The 16,574-nt window shown below is 42.9% G+C and overlaps 1 protein-coding gene across 3 annotated transcripts in view; it reads left to right on the top strand.

The window, feature by feature from the left end:
• Positions 1–16,574, top strand: part of DDX11 (DEAD/H-box helicase 11) — a 471,297-nt gene that overhangs the window by 302,202 nt on the left and 152,521 nt on the right. For all 3 annotated transcript variants that reach the window (XM_078673722.1, XM_078673723.1, XM_078673721.1), the window contains exons 18-19: positions 1,668–1,780; positions 9,322–9,394. In XM_078673722.1, the coding sequence (XP_078529848.1) occupies positions 1,668–1,780; positions 9,322–9,394 (186 nt within the window). The remainder of the gene's footprint in view (positions 1–1,667; positions 1,781–9,321; positions 9,395–16,574) is intronic.

Below are 16,574 nucleotides of genomic sequence, written 5' to 3'. Positions count from 1 at the left end.
CAGGTGCACAACTAGGAACTACGGCACACAGGGCGGCGGTAGATCGTCGCCAGAACCGTTCAAAGAGCTGCCATCTTGTTTTGTGGTGTAGCTCCTGGTTGAACGACGGTACAACGCAGGTAAATGCATTGTATGCCTTTGCCATGCATTTGTAAGCATGCATGTTTTTACAGCGAATATGCATTTACAACGCATGCTAATACTACGCATTGTGTTTAGATTTAAAAACAATGTATTTGTGGGGGGAGACCCACCACCCCTCCATCTTAACCTTCAATGCGTGGTATTGGCATGTGCTGTAAATTCATATTCGCGGTAAAGACATGGGTGCTAACAAATGCGTGGTAAAGGCACAACAAGGTAAAAACCTTGTTGTAAAGGCTGTTTCCCGTAGCTCCTCCCATAACATTGTTTTTCTCCTTTTCTCCTTTTAGATGATCCTCCCCGCATGCCCTTGTACATATGGTGCTTTCCCCTCCGTGTTTTACTCCATGCCACAACTCATCACTCTGGCTTCAATCTCCGTTTCTCTCTGGGGTTGGCTCTTCTCTTTACTGCTTTAAGGTATATGGCATCCGTAGTAAGTCTTTAGCATGAATAACCAGATAGGAAGCAGGTTATTCACTGAAGTGATATGACAACTGTGGTTAACCAAAGCATTTAATCACTGTTATGACATCTTCCCTGGGAAGTGCTTGCTTCATCTTTATTCTGATGCATCACCTGGGTCAACAGAGACCCGAGAGCAACGGTAACAAGCATTGGCATAGCCAATAGGTCTCGCCTTTGGGACCTTATAAGTGTTTAACCATGCAACAGTTAATGTTGTTGCACCAAGGTTACTGTGCTGCATAACTAAGGTCCTAAAAGCGAGACCTATTGGCTATGCCAATGCTTGTTAATGTAGTATTTCAGTATATTACACTGGAGGTTCACTCCTGCTACGGCAGATGGCTCAGCGGTGAGGAGAACTTTGGAGGTGTTCTTTCAGATACAGCATTGCCTGGCCTGCGAAAATTAGAACACTCACAATTCATGTTACAATTTCCAAAGCCATATGGTTACACTTCTCCTAGCCCACACACCATTTTACACAACCCGGTTCATAACAGTGGATTGTGCTCTTCTGTGTACATCAAGGTTTACATATGTCAGAAAAGTAGACCTGTTATCAGTGGCGTTCCTACACCGATGCCACTCATTATGTATTGCCCCTTCGGGCAGTAAACAAAAAATAATAAACCAGCATTGGCAATGGGAATTAATCTTGCTTACCAATGTTCAGCAATCGATATAATTAGCTTTTACCAATGCCTGAGTGGCTATGTTAAAAGCTTAGAAAGCAATGATTACACCATATTGAAAATGTGAGCTTGGGCCCCTGTCGGACTTTATGAACGGAATATAGGTTCTTTCCCCTTCTGTGCCCTCAGTTCTCCATGAGCCTGTGATGCAGCTGATTTGTAAACGTTCAGATGATCTAGATGTCTTATTACTCTCCCTGTTCCACCTTCTTTGAGTAGGTTTCTCAGGTTGTTGCTATCTACGTGTATCTATGTGAATGTTGTATGCATGTGCTACTTTTATTACTAGACTTTTACACATGAAATAGACTCCAAGGGCCATTCTCATTGTTTCTTTTGCTCTGTGTTTCCGACTAACCCCAGGAACAGTGGGCCAAAGCAGCCTGAAATTTCTCCTGCTTAACCCTGCAGTACACTTTGCCGAGGTGCTGAAGGAGTGTCGCTCTGTTATCATAGCAGGAGGAACTATGCAGCCGGTAAGGGAGATGGTGCTTTTGTATCATGCATTTATGCTGTGTTCTTTAGCAACTGTTATGAGGATACCCTCCAGTACACTGTGGAAAATGCTAATCAGTTGCACTGATGTTCTGCTCTCCACACTGGAATAAGCAAATCTATAAGAAAACTGTAACTTTAAAATTCTGAGAGGATCCCCAGTGTGAGTGAGGGAGCAGTGCATCTGGAGGAGGCTCCAATCTGTACTCCTGTGTTTTTACTGCCTTTCAAGAAGGATGCAGATATTGGCTTCTTTGGCATTCCTGCTTGTTCGGGCTGTTCTTTGTTTTCATTCATTTGCATTGGCTAAAAACAGAAAGCTTTGCCCTTCCATTCATGTTGTTCACTATGGATTCCAGGCAGTGCATTGTAAGTGGAAAGGAGTTCTTGCTGGGTGACCCTTTCTAAGTACGTGTTCGATGTTCATTGCATCTTGGTCCATTGAGCTCCGTCCATTGTGCCAGAATTGACTGAAGATTGCTACAGAGTTGTCTCATGTCTGTGAACATGAAGAAACAGGTACAAAAGTACACCCTTGGCTTAGTTGTGGAGCAGAAGCTGTCAAATCTAGTGAAAAGGAATTAGTGAGGGCATGTGGTCCCAAGGTAATATTAATTATTAGCACTGATGAGCGGGCCGCCACCTTCATCCTGGGCCCTTCTTTTGGGATGTAGATTAAATGGGAAGGCTCAAGTACTTCGAGAGAGAGAGCACATATCCTTACGATTAGTGAGCCTGTCGAACAGCATGACCTTTTCAAAGCCACTAACATTTTGAAGGTACCTTTGGAGTGAGCGCTTGCCCTGGGATTCACTGACTTGGAACTCAGTACTTTGGAGTGGAGTTTTAAACCAAATGTTTAAAGACTAGCTCTCGGCTGAACCATTTTTGTTATCAACACTTCCCCTTGATTTCCTTTGTTGTCCTTCGTAGCACTCCTGTGACCAGGTATTATGCAACGTCTCAAACATCTGCTTCACCCAAGAAAGAAAGAGATCATTCAGATTATTCAACTGAATAGACTAAAAATATTATAGCTTGAGTGATGTAGTCTATCTTCTCTATCCTGCACATTGGCAATTTGGCTGTACAGTTAAATAGTCATCCATTGATTGTTCTTGATTTAATCCCCATACCGCCTTTGAAGCCTCAACCAACAACTTATCACATTATCCTGCTTAGTGGCATATTGAACCCTTGCTGAATTCTCTGCAAAAAAACAAAAGGTAGTTCTAAATTCTGCACTGCAGATTTCTCATGCAGTAATGGGTAAGGCATGGAGTTTTTAGACTTGCTTTTTCATTCCATAGCAGGGTTCTGGAGATTGGTACCTACTACTCTACTAAGCTTCTTAACATGCAATCTGACGTGACAGATTCATGGATTTCTGTGTTGTCCAAGCTGCATATTGACCCTTTTACTTCAGAGTCCTTGTATGGGAGGACAAAACTATTGGTGCCTTCGCAATGTACAGTTTTTGCCGCTGATTGTGAAGGTCTAATAAAGGAAAATGTGCAGCACTTCCTCCCAACTTGAAACTAAAAGGGTAAATACTCTGAAAGCCTTGCATGTCACTTATGTGGCATCCATTGTTAGCTTCTTTAAGTGTCCAGAACTGGTGATTTTGGAGAAATTATCAAAATAAATGGGGTAGCCAAAGCAAATAGTTGGGTCCATCAGAAATTTGGTTAAATCAGACTTCCTTCACTACTGTCACAAATTGCTGATGATACAATTGTACATTTCACTAGAAGTATGACATACCACTCTCAAATCATATTCTATTCATTATGGGAGAATGGGATTTTAAAAAATCCTTGACATGCATGAGTTCCCTTAAAGCGAGTCTTTTATTTATCTGATGGATACTTTTAACTGTAGATTCCTCACCTTTTGATTCTTCCAAGGTGCAAGGCTGGATCGGGAGAACTTTCTGCAGTAGCTCCCTTCACATTGATAGGTGGCGCCACTGGGCTCTGTGGCTACTCTTCCCACCTATGGAAGTGAAGACACAGTGTTTCTTATAGGTGTCAACTGTGACATACGTTCCTCTTTTTCCACACCCTTTGATGCAGAACTGGAACACTGCTCCTATTTTTTTTTTTAGCTTTTTTACCAAAGTTTCTAAAATTCTTTTTTTGCATTGTGCAGGGCTGTCTCCCTCTAAACCCAAAGGATGTAAGCCGTACTGCACCTGTAAAAAGAAGATGTCCATCGCAGACCCATGTTCCATAGCTCTCCAGCTAAATCCTACTGACAAGCCCCATTTAGGTTGAAACTGGTCTGAGGTTACCTGTGTTCCTTTCTGGAGGGTACTCGCCTGGCAGTTCAGGACAGACTATTTCGATGTGGAGCAGGATCTATACTGATTTGCATAGAGTGGGTCTTTGTCTAGAGTGGCATGGTGCACGAAAAACAAAGGACTGGAATTTGACCTGAGTGATTGCCAGTGGCAGAGATTAGTTTGAGCATTCCATCCATCACAGGAACAGTCCAGCCTGAACTGCCAGGCCCTAAGTGGAACAGGTATTCCCAGATGTGGGCCCCGTGAACACTATGTCACAGCAACCAAGCTATACCTGAGTGATGAGCCCTAATATGGATGAAACTGGTCCTAGGTTTCTTGTGTTCCTGTTTAGGAAGGACCCGATCTGGCAGTTTGTGCTGGACTGTTCCTGTTAGAGTAGGGTGAAAACTGATTTGCATGTGGCTGGGTCCATATTGAGGTGGAATGGTGTGCAAAATAAAGATGACCTGGGATGCGGACCAAGTAATTGCCAGTAGCTGTGATTGATTCAAGCATTCTATTCATCCCTTTTTGTATACTTTGCTTCCAAACTCAACTTAAAGATCTGCACCGTTGGCTCCCTGAGGCATTTGATGATCTCGTAATCAATCAGGGGAGAGAGAAGCTGAGATCCATTCGGCTTGCAATAAATAGGCAAAAAATCAATAGAGAATGGATCACTTGTCCTGTTTTTTAACCTGAGTCTTTAGTTCTTAACGTTCCAAGTAACCTGTTACTTCAGCTAGATCTCAGCATGTGTTGCTCTGTGAGAGAACAAATGCACTCCCTGTATCTTGGGAGGATGCCCCTCCTCTTTCCTTGCCTCAATGCCAGTACTTTTGGAGACTGAAGGCAATTTTCTGTTCCGGCTTCAGCATGACATAGGGACCTGAAGAATGTCAGAAGGGCAGAGTCCAGATCACCTTGATAGCCCCATGATTGGTCTTAGAGAGTCTGGTATCCTAACATCCAAGATCGGAGCATCATCCCTCCACTTCGGCTCCCTCTCAAGGAGGATCTTCTGTCATCAGGGAGGACAACGTTGTATTTCTGATTCACCACAAGCTACACCTTCATGTGTGAAGATTGCTGAGAACAAAGTAACCTTCTGCCAGAGGTAGTGGATACAATTCTGGCTGCTTGATGTCCATTTTCAAAGTTAATTTTGTTCTGGCTGTTTGTGTAAGTTTGTTACTGTGTATGAAAACAGACAGGTAGATTCCCTAAAGCTTTTTGCCTGGCAATTCATTGCTGGCTGAGCAGCTTGTCATTTTGCCGCTTTCTTATTTGACTGATCTCCTCTCTTTATTAAATTGACATGTTTTCATGTGTTGGTAGAGGGGCTTAAAGGATTGCATGCACGTTTGTACCCTGAGGCTTTTGACGCTAAAGACTGTTTTTCGAATTGTTAACACTTAGTTCTGTCAGTGAACTTCAGGCATTTTCTGTTCAACTATCCTATATAATTTTTTCTCCTGACAGGTTGGTGTATCTGACATGTCATATCATGTTATATGTTATGTTATTTGTTATGTTGTTGTGTTGTACACAACTCACCCGGGAAACTATCCTGAAAGCAGGAGCTGTAAAGGCCGAGCCAGGGTCGGGGGTAGAGGAAGAGCCAGGTGTTCAGCTTCCTCCAGAATTCAAGAACTAAGTAGGTGACTCTGATGTGCAGGGGCACATTCTTCCAGGTTTTAGAAGCAAGGTAGGAGATGGGACAACCACTGGATCCGTTTCTGCGCACCTGGGGTGTGTGTGTGTGTGTGTGTGAGTAGGAGTCAAGCTGAGCGAAGGTGTCTGGTAGGTTTGTGAAAATGTATGCAGTTGTTGAGGCACAATGAGGCCAATGTTGTGTAAGGTTTGTATGTGTGGGTGAGGAGTTTAAAGAATGCTGTTTGTGGATTGTGAGACAGTGGAGCTCTTTCAGGCGCAGGATGGGAGGTTGACTCTCTGCTTGGCGACCAGGTTTTGTATGGTCTGTAGTCTTCTGGTCAGTTGAGCATTGCGTCCAGTATAGAGTGTGTTGCTGTAGTCTAGCTTGCAGTTGATGAAGTCTTGGGTGACTGCTCTGCGAGTGTTGATGGGGAGCACTTTGAAGATCTTCTTGAGCATCTTGAGTGTGTGGAAGCAGGAGACTGAGGCTGCATTCATTTGGCCGGTCATAGTGAACTGATGTTGGTTACTATTCTAAGGTTCTTTGCATGGGTTGCCAGGAGGGATGTGGTTCCTGAGTTCGGCAGGCCACCAGGGAAGGTGTTTTTGCAGAAGATTACTACTTCTGTCTTGTTTCATCCATTAGGCGAGTTCGGTCATGGAAATCGAAGTACAAAAATGATTCCCTGGGACAATATGTCTCCCAGTCAGGCTTCCGGCCGGAGCACAGCACTGAGTCCGCCTTGATAGAGGTAATGGATAACATCCGAATGGCCTTGGACAATGGTCAGGCAGCACTTCTGGTGCTGCTTGACCTATCAACGGTGTTTAACACCATCTCACACCAAATCCTACTTGAGAGCCTACAGGACATCGGGGTACAGGGGGTGACATTAAAATGACTGACAGATTTTCTAACAGATAGATCCCAGTCACCTTCAGATCTAATACCACCAAAGTTAATAAGGGAGTACCACAGGGCTCCTGTTTGAGCTCTCCCCTCTTTAATATGTACGTTACTTCCTTGGCTAAACTAATGAGGAACCTTGGGTTCAGTCCCATCTCATATGCAGCGACACTCCGCTCCTCCTTACCTTTGACAATTCAGCCCTGACATTCAACACATCTTCTCAGAGGGCATGAAGACCATGGCCGCCTGGATGAGTACCAACTTCCTCCAACTGAACGCTGAGAAATCCGAGATCATGTTGTTTGGAGGGGCAACCATAAGCTGGATTTACAGTTGGTGGCCGGAGGAGCTGGGCACAGCCCCCTCTCCAAAACTGGTGGTCAAGAACTTAGGAATCCGCATTGACCAGAATCTTACTCTAGAAGCACACACCGCTACCACTGCTGGATCTTGTTTCCACACAATCAGCCTACTCAGAAAAGTATTTCCTATGCTACCATCATCCACGCGAAAAATACTGAGGCAAGCCTTAGTGTAAAGCCGTCTGGACTACTGTAATGCTCTGGTGGAAATTTAAGATCAGATGCATCACTTTTAAGGCCCTCAATGGACATGGGCCTCTTTATCTGTCTGATAAACTGACTAAGTACACTCCCTCTCGGCCCCTTCGATCAGGATCCAAGCTTCTCCTGTGCACTCCAAAAATTAAAAATGCTCGCAAAGGGGGCAAATCATTAACTCCCCTTGCCCCGACTTTCTGAAATGAGCCTCCCCGACAGCTTTGTGACTGCCAGAGCCTCCTTCAGTTCAGAAAGCTTCTAAAAGCCCATCTTTTCTGAGGTATCTCAGTTTGGCTATAGTATATTGTCCGAAGCACGTAGATACCCCTTACGGGGCGATTCGGGTGCTGAATAAATTAATAATATGTGGTATTTTCCTGAATTCTTGAGGGTTCCCATTGGACTTTTTGGAGTGTTTATTTGCCACCCACACTAATAGAAACCGCATTGCAGACATTAACATATGTAGTCCTCGGAGTATCTGCAGACTAATGGGTGGTGACTTCAGTGCTTTGATAAACAGACTGTAGACACATGAGCACAAGGGGTGACAGTGTGTAGATATGCCTCCCCTCCCAGGGTGCACCGCTGCACTTCGGTTTAGTGATGTATGGCAAGTCAGATACCATTGTGATCAGGAATTTACATTTTGATCCGGTGCCCATAGAAAATATCGTAGACTAAAGTACTTTTTTGTGCTGGCAGTTGAGCTTTCAGGGTTACAAATCTCATATCCTCTCCATGTGCTTGTCTGACCATGCCCCAGTGACATTTATGCTGAGGCTCAACCGTGAGGGGAAGGGCGGCAATGGTGGCTGAAATTCCAGATCCAATCTGGTGCCTGAGTATAATTTTAAGGTGAGTAATCTGCAGTTGGAGTATCAACCAGAAAGCGCATTGACAAAAGTAAGTAACTTGTTTCTCTGGGAGAGTCTATGTTTAGATCCTATCTGTTCCTTGCAGCACAAAGCACAGCATCTCCGTCATGGTAGTTAAGAATGTTGGCGATCATGGTGCGGCACGCTTGGAGGGAGCCGAGGCGTGAATTCGCAATTTACGCTTTCAGTTATGAAGCTGATCTATAGTCTGTCATCCAGGATGTGAGCCAGTTCATCAGGAATTTCTCTGGCTCATGCCCTTCAGGGTCTCTGATATACCCCTACTAACCGGTGGTTTTACCACCTTGCCCTGCCCTCTGTATCCACCACTTTCTTCTCAAGCTGTGATGTCTTTACCATTAGGTGGTATACTTCAGCCTTTAAAACATGTAGTGTGACTTATGCAGTGAAGATTTGCTTTTCTGCTTCACTCACTCAGCCACTTTCTTCAGATCCTGGCTTAGGGAGGAGCTTTCAGTCTGCACACTAACAATCTTGTCTTCTAGGGACGTGCATTTACTGCAGATCGCCTCGAAGATTATTTTGGGAGTAAAAAGGGTTGCTTCAAGCTCTCACTGTTTCCCTCAACAATCTGATGTCATTGACAATATTTTAGAATGTGGGGTGGTTCCTGCAGAGATATTGACGACAGGGGGATCATCAAGCCTGGTTGCCCCTAGCTGTCTCTTCCAAAGATGGGGAGGACCCCGACAACCACAGCCAAGCACATCCCGTGCAACCATAGGTCCAGGTCCTCAGCGGCACCACCATCCAGTTTAGGCACGGCTAGCCCCGTTACATGCCCCCTGGCCACATAGAGCTTTGCTTTCATCTCTTCAGGCAACTGCCCTCCCCGCCAAATGGTCTCATAAACACAAAGACTACCTTCTCTGAGAAATAGGGAGAAGAGGGAAAAGGGGCAAGAGCTATCCCAGTGGCCCTTGAAATGCCGCAAGAGGAGGAAGGTGCTGTCCACGCACCACATCCCCTTGGGTCATTTGCTCAGCTGGTTCTTTGCATCATCGTCAAGGCCTCAGTCACCTCAACCTCCACCATTGCTCCAGTGCCCACTATCACCAGAAAGAGCATACTGAAGGTAAGTAACTTATTCTTTTGGTTCTCTTTTGCTTAAGCTGTCCGAAGCAGACTGTTACTCCTTACATGGCACAAAAGAAATCAACATCAGCTGCAGCTTAGATATTTTGACTAATTTCTGTTCTGTTCTTTTTAGGTGTCAGATTTTAAAGAGCAACTATTGCTGTCCGCTGGTGTTGGCATAGACAGGATTTCTGAGTTCTCCTGTGGTGAGTAACTGATATTCAGAAATTGGTAGCTGGCTGAAATTGAAAGTGATTCTTAAGCATAGACAAAACACAGGCCTATTTGAATATAAAGCCAGACATGGCATATCTTCTAAAAATTGACATACATTGCATCCCCCCTATTCCAGACACCTGCCTTACTTGATTGTAGCATTCAAAGGAGATAAGGAACACCCTACTCACACGGAACCAGGGTACATATTATATACAAAAAAACAATGATGCCTGTGGAAATAATAAGAAAATACTCCTGGTACTTATAATAATGATACTATTGCAGCACAGTGGCAATGATCCAGGACAAGATGTATGAATTTAGAAAAAGCCCAGTAGGTAAAATGCATTGTAATTTATATTGAAAAGTCCAAAATACATGTACGGTGTCCCAAGTGAAAAGTGGAACCTATATACAAAAGTGACAGGTTGTGACATACATGAAGGTTTCAAAAATACAAGAGAGCAAAAAGCTACCATCTAATCAATTTACATTAATCATTCACAGTCTCCTGTAAAAATGATGGAGGCTGACTACAATGGTTCGCTTTGCGGGTGTGACGACTACGTTTCGACCTCTTAAGAAATGTGTGGTCTCATCAGGATCGAAGAATTGAGGGACACCTGAAATCAAATGTACCGGGGGGATCAATGACCTAGTAGATCAATAGAATTTGGAAAAAAGGTTAGACCTTAATACCTAGGTTAAAATAGATATTATGTCAGATTGGTGGTGCGTACAACCAAGGGAAAGTGACTCAGTGGAATGAGGGAAAGAAGTAGTACTTAATAGGGCCCGGCCGGGCGCTATCGAGAGGAAACATGAATTTATAGACGTAGTTGTTAGCTGGATAGACTACATGGCATATCAGAGATATTTACAGTGTTTGGGAAAACGTGCCCCTGTAAGTAGAAGGGGATCTGCCAGTATAGATCGCATGTGTCCAATTACATGTCTGTAATGGGGAATGTTTCAACTGAAAAGTCATTTTCGGGATGAACTAATAACTTTTGAAAAGATCATTCTCAGAGGGTTACATCATTTAAAATCAACAAGATGCTTTCTCCCCTACAACATCTCGTTGGAGGAAAGGCGAGCATTACAAGGTAAAAAAAAATGACGAAAATATCATTTTTACACCAGCGGATAATGGTGGTGGAATAGTTATCTCAAACAGAAGTGACTATGACTCTGAGCTTAATTAGCAACTCTCTGATACAAAACACTATACGAAATTGTTATGTAATCCACTGAACAGGATAAAAAATTAAATCTGGAAGATAACCACTGAGGGGAGGGAGCAAGGGTATGTAACCAAAAAAAAAGAGTTTGAATATCTGAATAATGACACACCACGCACTCCAGTCATGTATACCTTGCCCAAGAGTCAAAAAAACACCACAACTCCACCGGACGCCCGATCCCTGGTTGTGGGTCAGTTTTGGAACCGATTAGACGCTATATTGATTTTTTTAATCAAAGATTTTTTTACCCATACAAGAAACCTATGTTAGGGACAGCATGTTCGTGATCAACACCATTGAAAACATGCATTTTGATACTACTGTTATCCTAATATATCCTGCTAGAAACAGCATATTGATGATATTTTTTTGATTTCGTCAGGCACAGAAGTTGATAACCATGACTTTGTTGCATACCTAAATGGAGATCTAACTTTTACGTCCACTATACACAAAACAGAGATAACCTTTCTGACCTAGTTATAAAACTTGAAAATTGTATTTTATACTCTGGCCTCTACAGAAAGCCAACAGAGAGGAATACCCTTTTAGCCTGTAACCGCAATCACCCTCGAGCTTTGAGAGATGGCCTGCCTTTTGGCCAATTCCTGCGTCTTCGCAGAAATTATTCCTGGAAGGAGGACTATATGAAAGAAGCTGAAATGCTGAAAGACAAACTGATCGATAGAGGTTATCCCAGAAGAGTAGTCAGGAACTCATGGAAACAAGCCTGGTACTGTCCTAGGGAGGATTTGCTTGTTGCCAAAACAAAGACACCTCTCGAGAAGCTGGTTTGTGTAATGACTTGGTCCACGCCCCCACCAGATCCGCAGATTGATAAGAAAAGCTGGCACCTAATTGAGAGTATAAGTCCTACCATTGTAGTCCCGATGTTTGCCTACAAACGTGGGAAAAACATAAAAGATCATTTAGTACACTCATCTACGCAAAAAAAGTTGGCCAAAAACCCAGAACACTGCACACCACCTGGGGTCTTCCACCAGTCAAAGGGCACTACGCTGTAACAATTGTATGGCTTGTGAATGTTTTTTGGTACAAAGATGTTTGAACATGAGAATATCAAGCCAGAAATGAATTTCTTTTCAAGTTGCAAATCTCGAAATGTGTGTATGTTGCATCTTGTGCCCTTGTACCTTACCATATATTGGACAAACCTCACAACCAATCAAGACTTGCATCAGTCAACATCTAAGCTGGATAAGGTGTAGAGTCCTAAATGCCTCTATGGTTGCACACTACAAAGAAAAGAATCACACAGCGGAAGAACTGAAATGGCAAAAAATTGAAATGGCCTCCATTCCAGAAAGAGGTGGCCCTAATGGACAGATTTTGCAAAGGATGGAATGCAAATGGGTAGAACGAGTTGTCTCAATCAACCATGATCTCAACACCTCAGAAGAATGGCGTGGTTTTGTATACACAATAATGATGTAATTTTTTTACTCAATGTTGTTCCTATATCCGTATTTCATGTCTGGTACGTACTGATAATTTACCTATACCTCCGGTACACACAATCTGCCATGTTAGCAGCACTTATAGTAATACGAATCTAGATTGGAGTACATCTCTTCCCTCTTCCCTGCATTTCGTATTATAACACAGTACTATCTTCACTAAATAATATAAACATGGTTTCAGTTCCTTTTCCCATAATTGGAGTTGCTACAGCAGACACACACTCCATATCATAATACTCCCCCTTCCCTGTATATCACCACCATTATGGTGTGATATTATGTCCTTGTGCATCCTACTAATTCATGTAGCCTTCTGGAAGCTGTATATAACTTTATTTAGCACAAGCCACAAAAAGATAGATCGGCATTCCCGATCGTAATAGAGTCTAGCGAACCGACCATCTCAATCGCTAGCACTGTCTTCCTTTCAGATGCGACCGGCAACCTATCATTGCTGCACGCCGCATTCAGACTTCCATTCCTGACGGAGACAGACTGATGCTGTTCTCCGCATATCGGCCGTGTATCTAGATGCTAAGCGGACATTCATTGTCCCAAATTCGCTGATGCACCGCATTATTGAGTAATCGTTTTCACATGCGGTAAGCTTTCCTCAAAATTGATTAATATGCCTTGTGAGAGCCGCTAAGTATTGTGGTTACCACACTGGTAATTGTGTTGACATAGCTTCTCTTCAGACGTTCATTCCGAAAAGGACTTTTCAGTTGACCCACCCCCCATTACAGACGTGTAATTGGACACACACGATCTATACTGTCAGTACCCCTCGTACTTACAAGGGTACATTTTTCCAAAAAGCTATAAATATCTCTGATATGCCATGTAGTCTATCCAGCTAACGACTACCTCTATAAATTTGTCTCCTCTTAATAGCGCCCGGGCGTGCCCTATGTAAGTACTACTTCTTTCCCTCATTCCACTGAGTCTCTTTCCCTTGGGTGTATGCTCTACCAATCTGACAGAATATCTATTTTAACCCAGGTATTGCAGTCTAACCTTTTTTGCAAATTCTTTTGATCTCCCACTCCTGTTTTTATCTAGGTCATTGATCTCCCTCTCCATTTGATTTTAGGTGTCCCTCAATTTTTAGGTCCCGATGAGACGTCATACTTCTTAAGAGGTCGAGATGTTGTCGACACACCTGCAAAGCGAACCATTGCATTCAGCCTCCTTCATTGTTACCGGAGACTGTGAATGATGTTTGTAAATTGATTAGATGGTCGCTTTTTGCTCTGTTGTCCACTTTTCACTTGGGACACAGTACACGTTTTTTGGACTTTTCAATATAAATTACAAAATATTTTACCTACTGGGCTTTCAAAGTGCTTTTTCTAAATTCATGCATCTTCTTCTGGATTATTGCCACTGTGCTGAATTAGTATCATTATTATAAGTACTAGGATTTTTTTCTTATTATTTCCACAAGCATTATTGTGTTTTTATATATATTACTTGATTATAGGGCCTCTTGAGTGCATTCTGTAAATGGTGCTTTAACCACATTGTGTGTCATCTTCCCTTCTTTGAAAACGTAAACGTAAAATCCCATGTTTGTTAACTTTTCAGGTGAGGCATAAAACAATGTCCCAATTAGTCTGATTGGCATGTTGATTTTATGAGGTGCTCTGTACTAATCCTGGTGTTAACAGACATAGTTTGCATAACAGGCATTTAGAACACTAAATCTGTGTCACTTAGCACTGGAACAAATCATAGTAAGATGTCTGTTGACTGTTGGTTGTAACTATGTCTTGATTTCATGTAAAGAGATGAACAATGCATTGGGATCTGTGGTGGTTGTGTTCTAACATATCCTTTGTGTTTCCCCGAAAATGCACTGGTCTAATCCTTCAGCCTTGTCCTGTAACCATACTGACAGTACCAGCCGGGTACCTCACAAAGCCTGCCCTTTTTCCATCCTGATCTCTGTTCCCATGTCCTCGAACCATTCCTTTGTACAGAACTTGCCTTTCATACCTGCTTTATGCCCAGTAGCCATCTTCTTTGGTTTCAACATGTTAAACATCTTTCAATTGTTTTTTACTTGTTAAAGTGGGCGTAAAATGTCTTTAGTGGTTTCTGCTTATGTTGCTGGTTTCAGCACAGCGAAGGCTGCGGCCTCTGTTTGTATGCGTTCAATGGCATTGATTCAGCAAACCTTTTTGGGGGGATGTAGGGAGAGGTGGGTCTGTAATTTAGCCAAATTACGAATTAGAGTTTCAATTTGAAATGCACGTTATGGAAATCCCTACAACTTTCCCTCCTAGACCAAACTGCGCAAACAAAATTGGGAACAAACCTTAAACAATGTTGCGGATATCAGATCTGGTCCCCAATTACATTATTAGCGCTTTATGCAAGGCGCAGTGTGTAAAGAGGCTAGCCCCAGTCACACCCTGTGTATAGTAGGCAGTGGAATGCCAGGTGCTATATACACTGTATAAAGGAGCTTTGGGCACTTCTTTATTTATGTAATAGTCTTAACATTTAAAAGAGAAATAATGTGCAAAAGAAAAATCAAGGTAATGATCAAATTAGAATATGTGAGTTTGAGTTACTGATCTTGGACAAACACTAATAGATGAAGAAATGAAATGCAAGGGAACATGTGTGTATGAATAGGCTGTGCTTGAAAAATTCTTGGTTTATGAAATGTATTTTTTAAGGCGGACTTGAGAGTGGGCTGGATGGCAACAGTCCTGCACTCTAATGAATGGATGTATGGGTGCTCCTGTGGAGATGATCATGTTGGTAAAATGAACAGAAACGTCATCAGTCTGAGAGGTGTTTGTGCGCTTTGGGAAGATGAAGCTTGGCAGATGGCAGAGATCTCATTTGTGTCTAATGGGAGGGATTGTGAGATGTAACTGAGGTGTAGCAGAAGAGAATGTGGCAAGCTATGTAGGGCCAAGCTGTGAATTGCTTGGAAGGCCAAGTAATGAGCTTAGGCTGGGCTCTGGGTTTAGCTAAGGCAATCAACCTTTTAGGTGGTAGTGTGAGGTCGGTTCAACGTGTGGTGGAGGCTGAAGAGTTGGAGATTTGGGTTTGTAGTTGAGAGTTGAGCGGTGAGTTAAAGGCAAAATACGAGGATTTGGATGTATTTGGCATGTAAATTCTAAAAATGTGAAAGGAGGTGATCTCACCCAATTAGACGGGACAGAGCGAGACTAGCAGGGAACCAAGGAAAGAAGTTTTGGAACAACCACAAGCAGTGAAGTGGACATTGACGTTTTATTGGACCAGGAGACTTGAGAGTGAATGATTAGAGCATTAGGCAGAGATTTAAGCAGTTGGTGCATTATCAAGGCAGGCCAGCAGTTTGAGTAGGAACAGGTGAACCACCGTACTGAAAGCAACAGTTAAGTCAAGAAGGATAAGAGTAGAAAGATGTTGTCATGATGAGTGGAGAGAATGACTAGGTCCTAGTTGAGTGGTCGAGCATGGTTGATGTACTAAAGGTGTTTGAGTCGGTTATTAGAGCTCAAGCGGCGGTGGAGACTGTTGAATAGAAGAGGCATTCAAGGATTTTCAAGAAATGTCAGCTGAAAGATGAGACTGAGTTGCAAGAACGAAGGTATTGGTACCATGGCAGATTTAAAGCAATGGGGATACATTCAAGTGAACATTGAATGGTGGAATGAGTAGAAGAGTGAATTGAGGCTGCTATTGGAGTGAACCAGAGGTTTAACAGTTTGATGGTGGTGTATATCTTATGGAATAGGCTGATTTCAGTTTGGGAGGAGCTCTGGACCTAGGTATGTTTAAATAGCTGGGAATCTAGGTATCTGAGATGTTACAGTGGAATGTGGGGTTGGGGAGAGCGGATGATGTTATAGAGAGTGGGACACGAGAGAGAATGTGAGGAACAAGAAGGGTGGAAACAGCATGGAAAAGGGGGAGAGCAAGAGAAGTACGAGTCAGCAAGATAGGGAGTTAATAGATGACGGGAAGTGAGAGAAATTGTAGAGGCGCAAGAAAAGGGGGCAAAGTGTGGTAGAATATGGAATAAGAATGCAGAGACGACATTGAGAGGAGAGCAAAAGGGTATGTGAATGAGGAGGGAGCAAGTGATGGGACAGTACGGAAGGAATGGGAGGGGATTCATAGATACATAATATTCCTGCCTGTGTTTGGGGATCCCGGGATACTTAACATCCATACAAAGGATTTGCAGTTAATGGATGTGAAATCCGGTGTAATTTTAAAATGCAGTGACAACCTCCTTAGTCTACACAGACTAATGTTTACATAGTCTTTATTTTTAACACATAAAACGGCACGGCAGCCTCAGTTCTTCAAACGTTTGCCCACAGGAACCCTATGCTCAAAAGGTTAAAGTTGAAACCAAAGGAAAAAAGTAGCTTCTATGTATAATCACTATCACTTTAAAGAGCCAGCAGCTTCTGCATCCCATTTCTCTT

The sequence above is a fragment of the Lissotriton helveticus genome, chromosome 1_1 (genome assembly GCF_964261635.1).
Source record: "Lissotriton helveticus chromosome 1_1, aLisHel1.1, whole genome shotgun sequence".
Classification (NCBI taxonomy): Eukaryota; Metazoa; Chordata; class Amphibia; order Caudata; family Salamandridae; genus Lissotriton; species Lissotriton helveticus.
Note: the sequence above shows the minus strand (reverse complement) of the source record. Positions and strands in the feature narration are given on the sequence as shown.